Raw genomic sequence first — 16,006 nt, 5'->3', positions numbered from 1 at the left:
CAGTGCCCTCCAGAAATCTCGATTACGCAAACCACAGCAAGTTGTCCACCCCAATGTCAGAAAGGTTAATTCTCCCTGAGAAGCCGGGCCTGCAATAAATAGATGACTCCTACTTGCTTACAGCAGGCTTTGGCCACTTATCGACTGGGCAGTCTTTGCAGGAGAAGCTTGACCACAACCTGCCCTTTGGGGGCCTCCTCCGATTCTGATCCTTAGGTATTCAACCAGCTCATCATTCATTCTGTAACAGAGCTCCATGTATTTGAGACCTTTTGTTAAGCCTCCTAGCTTCACCTTTCCTACCTGTCCTTCCAGAGTACCTGTATTTGTTCATACAGCCCGCCATCATGCAACCCTTCCTGCCACATCACTAATTACAGCCACATGACAGCTCTGCAACCCTGCACAGACTCACATATCCTATTATCTGTACATGAACACGTGTACCCTGGGGAAACAGACACTTCAAATTATCCTTTGGCCATCCCACCTTTTCAGGAAAAAGGTGGAAGAACCTTGGCTGACATGTTTTCCATTATGCACATCCCTTTCTCCTCTCAATTCTTCAATCTGTAAGCTTTGGTCTCCATTCACTAGTGAGCCCAGTTTATAAACCTTCCTCACCAGCTCAGCAAGCCTGTTGGCAAAGAAGTCCTTGTCCCATTTTCTTTCCACAGCAATCCTAATCTACAGCTGATTTACAGGATACCTCTGTTTCTGTCAAAGTCCAGTCACAGGTGTTTGGGGTATTTTCCCCCAATGCTCTCTAAATTTTAAACAGCTCTATTAAAAACTGCAGTTTAGAGACTAAAAAGGTAAAAGCACTCTCAAAACCAGGCAGTCTTATTCATCGTGGTGGAGCTGGAAGAAGAAATCTCAACCTAAACTAAAGCAGCTACAAAGAGATCCACTTAGCACCTAAGTGCAAGTCATTAAAATACATAAATAGCAAAAAAAGAAACCCCAAACCAAAAAAAAAAACAACCCAAAATCAAACAAACCCAAAACCCCACAGAATATTTTCTTACCTCGGCCATGTCTTCAAAACAGCTGCCTACTAGGGGATGAGGACTACCTTCATCTGTCATTTCAACAGTGTCTTCTATATGACCCAATAACTTCACGCTAAGTTCATGTATGTCCGATATACGACTAAATATATTTTCCACATCCTGCAAAATGCAACAGAACCAGACAAAATTCAACAGGGAACTTGATACAATTTCTAAGAAAAAGAATGTTATGTGCAAAGCTACTCTGATATGAAGCACTTCCTTAAATTATAGAACAAGATTTTATATTTTATTATGTAATTTCTGTAGAATTTATATGAGATCATAGAATTTATTTCCTAAGTAACAACTACATATATGTCTAAGTATACAAAAAGTTACAATGAATCAAATATGACAAAGAACAACAATAATAAAAATTACAGGCCTGCAAGTGAATACAGTGAATTGGGTGGTTTCTTCCACAGTTCTACAAAACCCACGGTTCCTCACAAGCGCTCCTTTACTATTTTCATTTCACAATTTGAGACAGGTGCTTCCTCTACTACTGATACGTTAAACTGGACAATAGTTAAGTTCTAGAAATGTTCATCTAGATTTACAGATATTATAACAGGGAGTTTCTTGTTTGTGGTTACAATACTTACATGAGATGAAAACAATTTGGAATTGGAGGCATATGGCTCTCTAAAAACTCTGATAATGAGATTTAGTTCCCTTATATATTGTCGAACCTCTGCCATGAATGACTTTACTAGGTCATAATAGGTTTGCTCCCCTGAGGTGGAGGGCTCCTCATCAGATAAAGTTAGTGCACTTAAATCTTCTACATCTTGATGGAACATATCCATTAATACCTAAGTAGCAAAGACAGGGAAATCCACAAAGTGAGAACAACTTCTTTTCAAGATGTACCAGTAAGTTACTAACTAATGAAATCTATTCTTCACATGAAATCAGACTGATCAGCGGTAAGATTTACATATTATCATTCTGTACTTGCTTGAGCATTTGCAAAAGCAATATTTATTACTGCAAATTTGCATTATTTGCAGTTAGACCAATCCAGGCATCTCTGCAAGAATGTGGTCCTAAAATCAATTACAATTTTATGAAGACTATGAAATATACAGACACATTTAGCTGTATTCTATTACTCTGAATTAGCCATGCATAACCTGAAGATACTACAGTATCTGAAGTCAGAAAGTACGTGCATTTTGGCTTTTCAGCTTCAGCTTTAACAGGAAGTCACACACGATCATACCCAAAACCCTGTAATCTATCTGTGAACAACACTGGCCTACCCACACATACAGTATGGCCTGGTTTCTGTCCTTAATAACTCTTTTGAGTTCTCTTGTTAAAACAGACTCTCAAGGAAGGGCACCAGCCTCAGAAAAGGTGTCAGCCACATTACAGAACTACATACATAAAAGGACCTGGACTACCAGAGGTCCTAGTTCATACCCAAGCCAAGGCTTACCAAACACAAGCAATTAATAATTTGAACTTCAAGAAAAGTGGATCACTGAACACTTCTTCCAAACACGGTATCTGAGCCAGAAGTCATTACAATGACTTATGCAAGTGGCAAACAGAAATCACACTTTGGGGTTGTTTCCACGATACTCAAAGAATATCTCAAAGCTAAAATAAATAAGTTGACTGCAAATTAGTAAAATGCATCCTGATTTTAAGTATGTTTAGCAGAAAGAAAACCTAAGGAGGGTCCACAAACAATCTACAATGACACAGCAAATCTTAACAACAAGCCAGCATAAGATGTAGCTCAACATACAAGATGACTTTGTCCTGGGATAGATGGGAACAGTACTTATAAGCAAATCTGCTGCCCAGAGCTACATCCCTTCCAGAAAGTCATGAATTGTATCAAACAATACATGTGAACTTCAAAACACGAGAGAACTGACGAACTGCTTGCCAGCCTCCTTCCCAAACAAATGGAAGTAAAGCCATGGAAACCTATGCCTGTTACTGCAGAGACTGACATGACAGCTGTCAATCATTGACAAGACTGAGGAAAAGACCGCAGGATCAAAGCTGTAAAAACCTCTTCTGAGAGCTGCAGGAAGGAAGGCTAACACATTAAACATGAACTAGAGGTTTTAAAATGACAGAAACAGAGTAAGAAGTGTTTTTTCAAATTAATTATAGAATCACAGAATTATAGATCAAGAATTAAGCTTCTGAACGAGCCACAACAAACATGGCATTTAACCTGGTATTTACAGTTAGCCCTCTTTCTTCATAGCATATTACAGGCACTTCTCCAGAAGACATGTCAGTTAACCAAGCTGTGACTACTGATATTAGATTTGTGAACTATTCTGCAAGAGAATACTTGGCAACCTGTAAGTTCAAGAGATCATCTACTAGGTTCATCAGACTTGAATACTAGAAGAACACAACTACCTAGAGCAGTCATTCTTCACACAGGTCTTGCCCTAACACTCCTCACAAATACATAGGTCTAGCAAGGAGGGAAAATGGGAAACAGCAAGTTCTTTCTCCTAGTGAGTCAAAGGTCCCTGCTACACACCGTGGTCTTAACCTTCTCTGAAAGCAGAACAACGGACATTTTGCATTAAGACTGTATTCTTCTGAAGTTCTAAGAACAGAAGGTGATTCATCTTTCAAAGCCAGTACACAGAACTCAGGTTATAAAAAGAATCCTAACTGGTTCTGGGGAATGGGACATTATTGGGTCACTACTGTAGGAAATTACACGAAACATTGCAGGTATTCAAGGAAGCACCAACATTTGTAACTACTTTGCAGAAGCAACTCTAGGGTGTACTTGAGCTAGAAGATTCCAGGCTGCATTCGCAAGGTGTATATCCCACTACTATGAAATCCATAGAAAGCACGAGCAAACAGAGAAGAAAAACAGCTTGCATTTTATTGCAGTTTGGTTTTTGTAGACAAGACACAATTTTACAGATGGATGAATAGCACAAAAGCAAGTGTGAAAGTGCTTGAGAAAAAAAGAAAGGCACACAGGGCCAAGAAATTGTTCTAGTTGTTTTGTTTCAAAAAAATAAAACCAAGCAGAACACGTTATGAGAATGAAAATAATACACTATGAACTTTCTCAACACAACTGGAAAGAAAACACATCGGGAGCACCTTTCAATGGCTTATTCTGCAGAGGCAGTAAACCAACAGGTTTAGAGCCTTTCAAAAGTTTCTTCTCTGTACACATCAGAGTTCCTCCAATGTAATGTGACAGAAGTTCTTAAATCAACTAAATCCACCTTTTCTAGGATAGAAAGAAGCACAAAGCAACAGCACTTATTCCTGTTACTATTCTGTGACAAATATTCAAGCATACACCTTCAAACCCTGCCCTAATCATCCAGGGAGATATGCTCAAAGGCAAGAGTGACCAAGACCTGACTGAGAAGTATTTCACTTTTCAAGACCTCACCAGATATCTTTAAACAGAGAGTTAGAAAAAAAAGTGAAGAAAGTATGATGAAAAAAAAGCAAGCAGGAAAAGATAAAGGCATTAACTGAAACAGAGACAACCCAATCAAAGATACTGATCAACACAGACCAGGACAAAATACTGGAAAGAGGTGATAAACTTGAAAATCCCCAGACTTCAAGATTAGAGATTCTTAAATCCTGTCCCTTAAAGGATTAACTTCAAGCTTTGTTTTGTAAACAATGGAAAACTTGAGATGCTAATGAAGTGGCCACAGAAAGGAGGGCGAAAAGGCACCTGAAAGACAGACAGGGGACTTTGTCCTATTAACTGCTGGAAAGAGCAGGGATTCCTGTCTGAATCTAATCAATCTTCTGAAGCTACAAGAAAGACTACATGCAGATAAAAATATAGACCGCTAAGGAGGATTAGGCTGATATGCTAACACAGGTGTGGGGTTCTTTTTAAATGCTGGACCATCGAAAGTTGGCTTTTCACATGCAATACAGTCTTTTATTTTGGGAGAACACCCAAGCTTAATTTCAGCCTTCTTTTTTTGAAGCTACAAAAAAGGCTCCACTATTACAGCTTAGGAATGTTACATTTTTAAGTTAGTGCTGCTTAACAGTAATTTTTAAAGCATTCACACCTTGCTGAGATTAGGCAAGTGATATCAAAAGGAAGAGAAACTTTATTAATAAATAAGCACAAACAACAGCTCTGTAAGCTCAAGTAACTTTTTGGTAGCTTTGCTCTATTATCGGAATCGTATTTTATGTCAGTAATTTCTTCTTTCAAAGGTACAACACTTGATGTACTCGATAAGGAATAGATATTGTCCACTCAAAGCTTAACTAAAGTTTCCTGTTAACAGGAGAAACAAGAACTAGACTTACCTTATCAGCACACATTGCCACTTTAATATCTTGTTTTGTAATCTCATAATGTCGTATATTCCGCACATAATTCCCAACTAGTTTTAAGATGTCTGCAGAAATGTATTCTAATACTGCCACTATGTAAACAGACACCTGATGGTCAATTTTGTAGCCTAGAACTTCCTGAAAGTGAAAAAAAAAAAAAAAACCAAAACGTTCCACTGTTATTCAGACAATGAAACAGACACCACAGGTTACAACTAAACCCAGGTCAGTTTAAGATTCTACTCAATAAACATTCACCACATATACACAGTCCATTTTAGAAACAGAACAAGGGGTCTGTAGGCCTGGAGAAGAAAGTGTAGGTGTTGCTCTGTTGAAGTGACAATAGCCAATGACTGTGCCAAAAACCGTACTTAAACATTTAGGGCTATTTCAAGAAGTTTCTTGAGCATTTTCTTAGTCATGCAAAATAAAACAAGAATAATCAAATTCGGAACAAATGAGTTCTAGGCTTTGTTTATCATAGAGAATTAACTAATTTTAAGGGAAAGAGGAATACAATTAAATGTATTTAAATATAATAAAAATGCAATTAAATAAACAGGAACACTTAAAACTAGGTAACAAATACAGGTATTCTTAATCCTTTTTGTTTACATTTCAGGCAGCATACAGCCACTACATGAAACAAAGGCATCAAGTTCTAACTGCATTCTAAAAGCAGGATTTCACCACTGCTTACCTTTAATAAGGGATGGATTTTTTCTACTGGGAGAGATAACGGATTTCTTCGCTTCCTCTTCTCAATAGCAGACTGGGCATCAGCTATTGCCCATTTGTCAATAGGATGGGGAAAACTTTTTTGAACACGATCCTTAAAAAAAACACAACTAAAGGGTAAATCCACAATCTGCATGAGCTTATCAATACTACTACATTATTAAATCACTTTCCATTACTTAACAAGGGAATATTTGCTAATGTTAGTATTTCAACTATACAAGCTCATACAACGTGTAAATTTTATCATTTTGGTACACGCTACTCACAGCATTCATAAGTTTGTAACAGAATATCACTATTATAGAATAATATAGTGCTCAAAATTTGAGAAATGCCAGATTTAAGTTGCCACTGCAGGCACAATTTGCTCCTCTTGTGCGTTTGCCTAGCAATTCAGCATTTAAATACATGATTACACTTTCTCCTAGCACTTTATTCCCTGTACAGAACGGTCACTACTGAGATGATACGAGTTTTCTGTTTCACCTTTACTGATCAGGATGTGGTCCAGATTGTATACGTGCAAACTACTCTGATGATGGCAATGAACACAACAGGTAAAAGTATGTCCAACAGCACCCACATATTTTAAAACAGTTTCATAATCTATAGTCAGACCACATATGTCCCATTTTATTTACTCCTTCCAGCAGCCAGGGTGACTGAGGGCACCTACCCTCTCCTGCTGGAAATCACACACAGGTCTCTGGAGGTTCAAAGCTTCAGTTTTTGGTAGCCTTGGTGTTCACAGACACCAGAAATCTAGTTTCTCTGATAACTTCATATTTTATTTTTCAGACCACAGTTCCCACTGAGTGTTTCAGTTACAAGTGCTCACTTACGTAAATATGACCCCCGTTTGAGCAACCATGAAATGAGGAAGATGAAGTTAATGACCTCTTACAATGATCTGGCACAGGACAAAGTACACAAAAACTTTTTAACAAAATAATTGGGACAGAACACAATTCTATAAACGTGGCACCCATCTTTGCAAAGTACAGGCTTTTCTTATTCTCCCCTCATCAAAACAATTCTTCAAGTGGAAAGCAGAGGTCCTGTAAAAAAAGTCTCATTCACTATCTAAAACCAATTCACTCTCCTAAAATAGTCCAGCCTACTGATTGAACAATGAAGGTGTCCTGGGGCAATAATACATGTGTATGACCATATAATTAAAGACAGCATTATTATGCATAAACACAAAGGAGGTAAACTGAAGTTGCTTGTCATCTCTAATTCTTGCATTTCTCATCCTGATGTCACAGACTTGTCCTGCAATGCTGTGTATTTTTTTTTGTTTAAAAAAAAAAATATTGAAAACACAGCATTAAACAATCTTCCACAAACCTCTTGTCTCTTGCGCTGCCAGACCAGAATGATGTTGCAAAATAGGCCAGCCATTAATGGGGACACTGGAACACCATCAGAGGTGTCAGTGTTCAGAAGAGAAGAGGAAGCATGAAATTAATGAATCTTGACCTCAGAGACAACTACTTTTACTTTTTAATTGTGTTTTGATTTTTTGTTGCTGGGTTGTTTTGGTTTTTTCCATTAGTCCACTTTCTTCAGAATGTGAGGAAGTTGCATCTTGTTTTGTTACCTATCCCAGCACAGGCACAGCCCCCAAGTACTGAAAACCAACAGGCACACCGCACATGGAGTCTGTAGCTTGGCACCAAAATCTTCAAATCATGGTTAAGCACAAAGGGCTACCAAGATATTCATGGGTTTAGAAGCTTAAGTCATTTAGCTTAACTAATTCGCTTCTCAGATGGAAAAACTCTTCTCAGATCAAGCCTTCTTCTCAATCATCAAGCTGCTTTTCCAAGGAACAGATGTAGGTCTTTGAAAAGGCAATTGTAAGAGAACAGGTTCCTATACAGAGGAAAAAAGTGTTCCTCAACTCATTCTGAGAAAGTGACTGAACTATTTTTGTTCAACTTTCCAGGACAGTAGGGTGTATATCACTCTAAATCACTGCTGAGACAGCAGCATAGAGCCTCAGACTTAAGCAGCTATAGTTTGCATGCACTATTAGTGTGAAAAAAAGGCCTTTTGAAAGGAACCAGTCAGATTTACATAAACAAGCTACACTCACCATCTATTATACAGTAATACAGTTCAGAGACAGTTTTACTGTGCATTGAACAACAAATTCAATTGATAAGAAAATCAGATATTGGGTAAGTCAGCAGGCTTTATGCAGAAGGTTCTGCTACAGAAAGACAACTACTGCTTTCCTTTTTACACTGTGAACAATTAATATATTAACTTCTCATATAACAGTTCAAATTATTACAAGTGTAACAGTTATTCTCTATACCTCTACATCCAGGAAACTTCTTGGTTGGGCTTGACACAACATATTTAATAATTGGAGAATTAACTCCTCCACATACTGCAATGCATCTTCAGTAGAGGAAAGTTTAGGATGGACTTGCACCTGAACCTATAGGGAATAGAAGAATTCCAGCTTTGAGTTTTGCTCTTCCCCAAACCACATACTTTACTTGCAAAAAAAATGACAAATGAGGCAAACAGCTCAGGAAAATCCAACTCAAAACACAGCTCTATTAAGGCACCTCAGACAAACATGAGTGAAACACTCACCTATACCTGACAGAAATACAATTGTTAAATGTATTCAAATTGCTGTGATGTTTAACGCCAAAAAAGCAGCTAATGAATAACAGTGCAATTAGGAAAACTGTTTTAAACCCCTGCACATATTCATCTTTGTCCCCTAGATCTTAAACCACTGTTTGTACAAGACATTTTAGACATGGCGGTTTTCTGCCTTTTACAACACATTGTTCATCACTCTATCTACAATAATGAAATAGAGAACTTTTTCACAGCACTACAGAAACAGCAATGGTTTCAGCAGTACTTAGCCTTCCAATTATTTAATCCATTCTTAGGAAGCTCCCACTAAAGTTAGCTTAGAAGTTTGTTTCCGTATCAATTTTTAATATTTCAGCCTCTAGAGTGAAAAACACTTCTAAAAAGGCCACAATGCTGTCCTGACACTAAGTGGCAACTCAGAGATTTTACAGTTTGGCCTCCATACGTTTACTTGTATAAGTGCTTGTAAATTCTCACTGGTGTAAATCCACTGAGGCAGATCCTCCCTGCTCCCCTTATTTTTCCAGACAGTGATTTAAGCTCTAAAACAAGCCTTCAGTATAGCTTTCCTTTGCACTTCTGTAGTTCACAAATCAGCAGAGTTTTAACCAGTTTCAACTTCAGGTATACAAAGCTCAGTACTTCAGATTTTAGGCAGGCAGTTTTAATCTCAATCCTACACTGATGGCAAATATTACGCTAGAGCAAGCTTACTGCTAACTTTCGCAATCCATCTTTCAAGCCCCAATTTCGTCATTTTAGCATTCCACTGTACACAACCCAAAATGCCTCCAGTTCTCCCAATCACTATCACAAGATTGTAACTACCTTAAGCCAAAACCCAACAATCCAAATATCAAACCCAGGTCTATGTTCAAAAAACGGTACCATAATTATTTAATTTCACACCCGAGATTTCATTCCGGTTTGCAGTTATAGCAAGAATTTTATGAAGTTCAAACACAACAGCATCAAATAGAAATCTACTTGCCTGCTAAGGCACTCATTAGTTTGAAAACTTCATGTCTGGGCATAGTCCTGGTGCTCATATAACCACTGTTCAGATTTAAATACACAAGATCATGCACTTAGTTTCCTGCAGACTGCATGCCCTTATGCAGCATGTCTTAAAAAAAACACCACCTCCAGAAGTTACTGCTTTTTAAACTTAAAAGCACTCTGACAAAAATAGAACAGAACTTCTCTCCATTTGACTAGCCAACGCAACTATTTTGATTATGCCAACAGTTTCATTTTTCCTAAGAAGTTCACCATACACAGCTACAGAATGTGTTTGTGGAGATGTCCAAGTAACAGCATGCCCAGCAGTCACAAGCATTATTTACAATTCAAACACTGACATCTAAAATACTGTACCAGCTAGGAACATCTTAACACCAGAAGTTATAGACTTGCAGAAGTATTCTCTTAAAGACCAGAGCTGATCCGAGCTGCCTGGAAAATGCTGCCTTTAATGTTTTGTTGGGTTTTTTTCTAAAGCAGAACTGAACAAATTTTTACCACATTCTCCCTACAGAATACTCTGGCACTTTGCATTTTGAGAAGCATTAAATTATCAAGTCAATCCAACAGTAAAAATACACAACATGATAAACCAGAGTGATGAAGAGCAGCTCTATTTTCTCCTTAGAGAACAGATTGTAGACTTAAATAGCCTCATTGCAACTCTTTCAGTCTAACAGAAGAGTCTATAGGAATAAATAAAAATACCACATCAGGCTGTGACCTGAAACATTATCTGTAGTCAGCCAAAGCAGAGTCAACAATAATAACCTACTCCTAGCCCAGGAGATAAAGTTCCAAACATTTTTCCTAAGCATTTATGTTTGGGGGGCAATTACATCATTCTTCTCAAAGGCCACTGTCTTCTGGCACTTTCAAGCTCTACTTTAATAGACTATCCACCTCAGAAAAGGAAAACATCATGAGGTGTCACTGGTATGCCAGTGTAGTTTATCTATATTAGGTAGTAAATAAGTTTCATCGCTACTCAAGTGAGATTTAGTATCATTTAGAGTTCAAAGTCATACAAGCGAAAGCAAGAAAACAAGGAGACTAACAAGGAAAATTACAGGATAGCTGGTGTACAATTATCACAGGAACGTGTAATTTCAGCATCTGCACTAACGTAGTACCTAAAGGCTCAGACCGAGAGTTTAACAGTGTTATTTGAGGGTACTCAATGCCAGCCCCAAGAAGTCCATTATCTAAGACATGATGCAAGACTGGGTAAGATGAAAGATTTAGTAAGAGAAGACACGAAATGAGAACATCGGTTAGCATACAGCATCACGTGGCCAGTTTCAAAAAGAAGATACAGTTACCAGGGGGTTTCCATCTTTCTCAAAGTCAGCTCAGATTTTAAATTAAAAACGCTGGGCCACCCTGCCTTATCATCCTTGAAGAGGAGGAGCATGGCTTGAATCCCACCAGACCCTTCACAGTCCTATGTTAGGAATACACATGATAAAAATAGACTAACAACTTCTGAAGCGTAGTGATGTTTAGATAAGATTCTTATCTTAAATAATGACAGAACCCATGCCTTCCCTCCTACATACCACCCCCATCCCCCCCCAAAGTGTCTATCTTACAAGGGAAATTATTAAAAGAGCAGCTTAAGATCTTTTCACTAAAGCTTTCAATCCTTTGGAATATTCCAACAAATTCTAATGGGCAAATACACTCTGCATCAGCTACAAATCCCAACCTCCATGGCTCTGTTTTCACTCATATGATCACCTTTTTAAATGGCCAATCTTCTCAGTCTTTCTTAATTCTCAAAAGGGAAAGATCAGGATTCTCTTTATTTAAAGATAAGCTGAGCCATCATTTCTTGAACAGCTTTTCAAGCTGTTTAAGAACAGAAGACAAGGAGTGCCTGCTCAGAAAAATCCTTGGTTGTCTTTTCTTGTCTTCCCTTAAAATCAACAAAAGTAAGGACTTTCTATCAGGAATGGCAACAGCTTTAAAATTAAAGCAACCATAAATCTAAACTGCCAGAAAAAGTCAATGAAATCAACTAAAAAAAATGCACCTAATGAATAATGCAAAGATAAATGTATCTGATCTTACTTTATAACCCTTAGCAACTTATTTTATATAGCTTTCTCAAACCATCCCTTTCGAATTCTACATAAGAAATTAGAACACAAACACACCCACAAGCCTTGTGGTAAGCACCTAGACGAAACCCTGAAACATGTTTCAGTAAGGACTGCAGATCGAACAGTTTCAGCTTACACAGAGCCGTGGCCTCTGACTGGTCCAACACAAGCCCTAGGCTGGTCCCAAGATGACCCAAACCTGGTGCTAGAATGAGACTCAGCAGCTTATTCTGCACTAGAAAGAGGTGTCTTGTAACACGTAAGACTTGCATCGTAACCTTAACAAACTGACTGATACTAAACCACGCTTCCTCAGCAACAGTTTTTGGTTATGTCTTCCTCAAGCAGCCATGAGGAAAAACCTACTTTATGTCAATCACGAAGCTGAAAAATTTCAACTTACAGTGAAAACACCTCTCCAAAGACTTCTTAAAGAAAATTCAAGTGTTCCACAAAAACACCAGCCTAATGCTCCCAAATCATCATTAACAATCAATACAATCAGGCAGTTGTTCTGCTAAATCCAGAACACACCGGAAAAAAATCACAGATGTGAAAGGCTCCAGAGAGAACAATACAGAACTGAGTCCCTAAGGAGCAGCAAAAGCTTCAGTAGCTTCAGAAAAGTGCGTAACAAGAAAATCATTCTAAAGCTACCTAACAAACTTAAATGAAAGCAAAGTATCTGCTACTGTCAGTTAGAGATAGGGTTTTTTTCATATCTGGGCAAGAAGACACATCTATGGGGATTCTGGCAAGAAGTCACAGTCTGAATCAAAATCCAATGCTGCAACAGAACAAGTTGCTTCACTGCTGAGTACAGGTACTGCCACGCTGCCAGTCTTCCTTGGTGGTGGCTGAAGCGCTTGTAAGAAAGTGTCTGAAAGAAAAAACCCAATTATATTTACCACATCATTTTGATAATAAAACAGAAGCTGTAATGAGACAACAGGCCAAGCTGTTTTCCAAAGCACTATCAGAGAGGGTGAAACTTTATTGACTATAGGCATTTCTCTACACCCTTCCTAAACCTAAAATTTTCTAAATCTTCACAGACACAATTTATTCAACTGATTATTAGTAGAAATGACTTGGCCACAGAGTACAAATTTTCTGTGGGAGAAGAAAGAGAATCTTCTTCACCTCTGTAACTTTGTAAGTCATCACTAATGTTAAAATCCTTATTTTTACTCAACATATCTTTTGTTAATTTTCCCTCAATGACTACAAAACTATTGACAAGCAACTAATCACTACAGCAATCAAGGATTAAGTATTTTATGTACAGCTTGCATAGATAAGTGTTGTCACAGTGCAGACACTCCATAAAAAGGGGTTTTACTTTCTATTTTTGTACATCTTTGCTGACATTTGGCAACCCTGCCCATGTTTTGTTATTCTGATCAATCAAAAATCCAGTTAAGTTAAACCAAATACAAACGTCTTGGATCTACACTTCGGCAAAAACTCAGCGGCCACAAGACTTAGAATTTTGCCAACATTTCTCTTTGACATACCAAGGCAGCAGTATTAGACTGCACCAGTGAGCACACAAAAAATGTACAATAAAGACCTCAACCACAGGAGAATCTTGACCTCCATGGCCACCAGATTACAGAACCCAAAGGAATCAGAAATTAAGCACATTCTACACCTGCAGTGAAGCAGTGCCAAGAATAAGAAATGCCCTTCTGAGTAGCAAGTGGTAACTGGATTGTCATTGATTTGAAGAACCAGGTAATTACAAGTCAGGTAGAACTATCTTTGACAGCCACAGCTCCCTGAGCACTCTGTAGTCACTGAAGCAGCTTTTCTTGTCTCTTTTGCTCCACGAAAGGTACACAAGACTGACGGTACAATACATGTAGTACCTGAAAGCACACTGTCTGGAACAGTTCCTTTAACTGGGGAAGCAAATCCCCCTCAGCTGTCAAGCCACATCAGTGCAATCATTTTGACCACAACAAATTTGAACAGCACCCCTTGGTAATTGCTCAACTGATTCCAAACAACTCAAGGTACACAAGCAGCATAATATCCGTGTGGTAAGAAAGTTCTTAAGTTTCTTCCTCAGTCATTGAGTTGCTCAAGGTATCAGTAAGGATTATATGCTCTCTACTGCAAAACCCAACATATCAGGGAAGAAGCAGGTCATAGGTATGCAGAAAAATTCTGACTGCATAAACAAGAGTTATCCAAGCTAGATGAAGCCACAAGGAAAGATGTTTAGGAAGAGCTATCAAAAAAAAATTATACATTTTATTCTGGTCATAATCCATTAGCAAAGGAACACCAATGTTTGAAGAGGCATCACTTTGCAGGTGTCCCTTCTGAGTCCATTTTGCAAGGTGTATTAAAAGTTTCCACCTCCAGGCAATCAAGAGCTCTGGTGTTTCACGTGTCTTGAATCCTTTGTCTTCAGCCCCAGCATCTCACCTTCTTTCCATCTCCGTAACTACAATTTCAGACATCAGCTGTTATTCTTACTTCCTTTTCTTGTACCTTATCACCACGATTACTGTCTTTCATCACAACCTGGGATTTCTGCAACACTCTTTTGCTGCTTCAAAATAACAGTGATGAGGCAGAGAAGCACCTCAGTACACATAATTTTCTTCTTAACTGAGTACAGTGGAGTCTATCTTGACAGCATCTGAAGGAGAATTGGAAGAAAAGGGATGACATTATGATCTGAATGGTGCAAGAGCTGGTTTTTGTAAATGCAGCTGTTTAATGCAAATACACTTCTACTGTTAAGGTTCACATCTAATGAAATACAAGGCATGCTCTCTTAAGAATTTGTTAACATAGGAAGAGATTATTCTTACCTCATATTCTTCGTTTTGTTGCTTGACAACAAAACAGAATCAAAATAACTCATTGGGAAAGACAGGGGGAGAAAAAGCTATTTGCAATGATTCGACAATACCTATTTTTTAAGCAAGTGATTCTGAGGCTGTAGTTTGAGCTCCCCATTACAAGCCAGCTCACAGTTATAAAAGGGCAATGGCATTTTAATGATTCAGTACACGTGTGGCAGCTTCCCCCAATAGCTGCAAACACTCCATCCTGGTATATGTACTTTAACAATGCTAAATTAAATGCCACTCTCCTCATCAGAGATCTTAATTCTATGTAAGTCTTCCCAAACTATTAGTATTAGGTCTCATTTCCAGCTATGCAAGAAATCATCACAACCCTGATTGTGCATCTACCTGCTTTCATGGTGGAGTTCAGAAAGCAGCTTGCTGTCACTACCCGAGAATGAGTGTCAGCAACTGGTCAGCCAATAGGGGAAACGAAGGAAAGGTTCTCCTTTAGTAACAATAGGATGTACATGAGCTTCAGATAATCTGACTCCTACTGAGACAGCATGCTCTGGCAATTCAGCAGACAAAGCCACCATGTATTAGTTTCCCTCTAGGACAGTTCTGCCCTTTGACCTCACTGGCATACGCTGCCACATTACCTACTTTTCTAGTGCCACACGCTGGCCTCCAGGTACAGCTCAGGTCTTTGGCTAGCAGAACAAGGGGTCAGTGTCTCAAACCCACTGACTGCAAAGCTGCAGTTTTGCACCTGTCTTGTGAACAATGACAGAGAATTGTCAGAGCAAGTATGCTGCAATGTTAATGGTTTTGCCTGCCACCTGTGACAGGTTCACTATTTTATGTGGCCTTTATTAGAGCTAAACACCCTAACCAACACTACTCGCATCTTTACATTAGTAAAATACTCAGATTTCTCCATTAATGAAGCAGTCATTTATATAACAATTTAACATTTTCATCTGTTATTTTATAGTTTTTCTGTAACTCAAGTAGTCGGCTGCTCAATAAAACAGGTGACAATATGGCCAAATTTTCCATTTCTATCTTTAGAGGGACAGCACTAGTAAGCAGCAGAAGACTGTACTTTTGGAGCACAGGCAGCAATAGCCTCAGAGAAAATCAGAAACAGGTGGTGATGTCAAAAAACTGAGGTCAAAAGAGTTAACACCTGCCAGATGGTTGCAGATTTGAGTGTGAAGCCTTCAGAACTAACTGCACCTCACTCTTGCAACCCCTTTACCCACAGTAAGAAACAGAGCACAGCACAACATAACGAAGACAACTATAC

General features: G+C 38.5%; 1 protein-coding gene across 7 annotated transcripts in view; it reads right to left on the bottom strand.

Moving 5' to 3' along the window:
* SOS1 (SOS Ras/Rac guanine nucleotide exchange factor 1) overlaps window positions 1-16,006 on the bottom strand; it is a 56,925-nt gene that overhangs the window by 38,836 nt on the left and 2,083 nt on the right. For 3 of the 7 annotated variants that reach the window (XM_080616159.1, XM_080616160.1, XM_080616158.1), the window contains 6 exons: window positions 14,144-14,540; window positions 8,458-8,583; window positions 6,091-6,222; window positions 5,361-5,525; window positions 1,661-1,870; window positions 1,029-1,172 (listed from right to left, as the gene is read on the bottom strand). In XM_080616159.1, coding sequence (XP_080472285.1) covers window positions 1,029-1,172; window positions 1,661-1,870; window positions 5,361-5,525; window positions 6,091-6,222; window positions 8,458-8,499 — 693 coding nt within the window. In that variant the 5' untranslated portion in view covers window positions 8,500-8,583; window positions 14,144-14,540. Of the gene's footprint in view, window positions 1-1,028; window positions 1,173-1,660; window positions 1,871-5,360; window positions 5,526-6,090; window positions 6,223-8,457; window positions 8,584-14,143; window positions 14,541-15,356; window positions 15,463-16,006 lie in introns of those variants that run through there. The other 4 variants (XM_080616163.1, XM_080616162.1, XM_080616161.1 and 1 more) reach the window with 4 other exon arrangements.

The sequence above is a fragment of the Psittacula echo genome (genome assembly GCF_963264785.1).
Source record: "Psittacula echo genome assembly, chromosome: 4".
NCBI lineage: Eukaryota > Metazoa > Chordata > Aves > Psittaciformes > Psittacidae > Psittacula > Psittacula echo.
The sequence above is the reverse complement of the archived record's forward strand: the minus strand, read 5'-3'. Positions and strand labels throughout refer to the sequence as shown.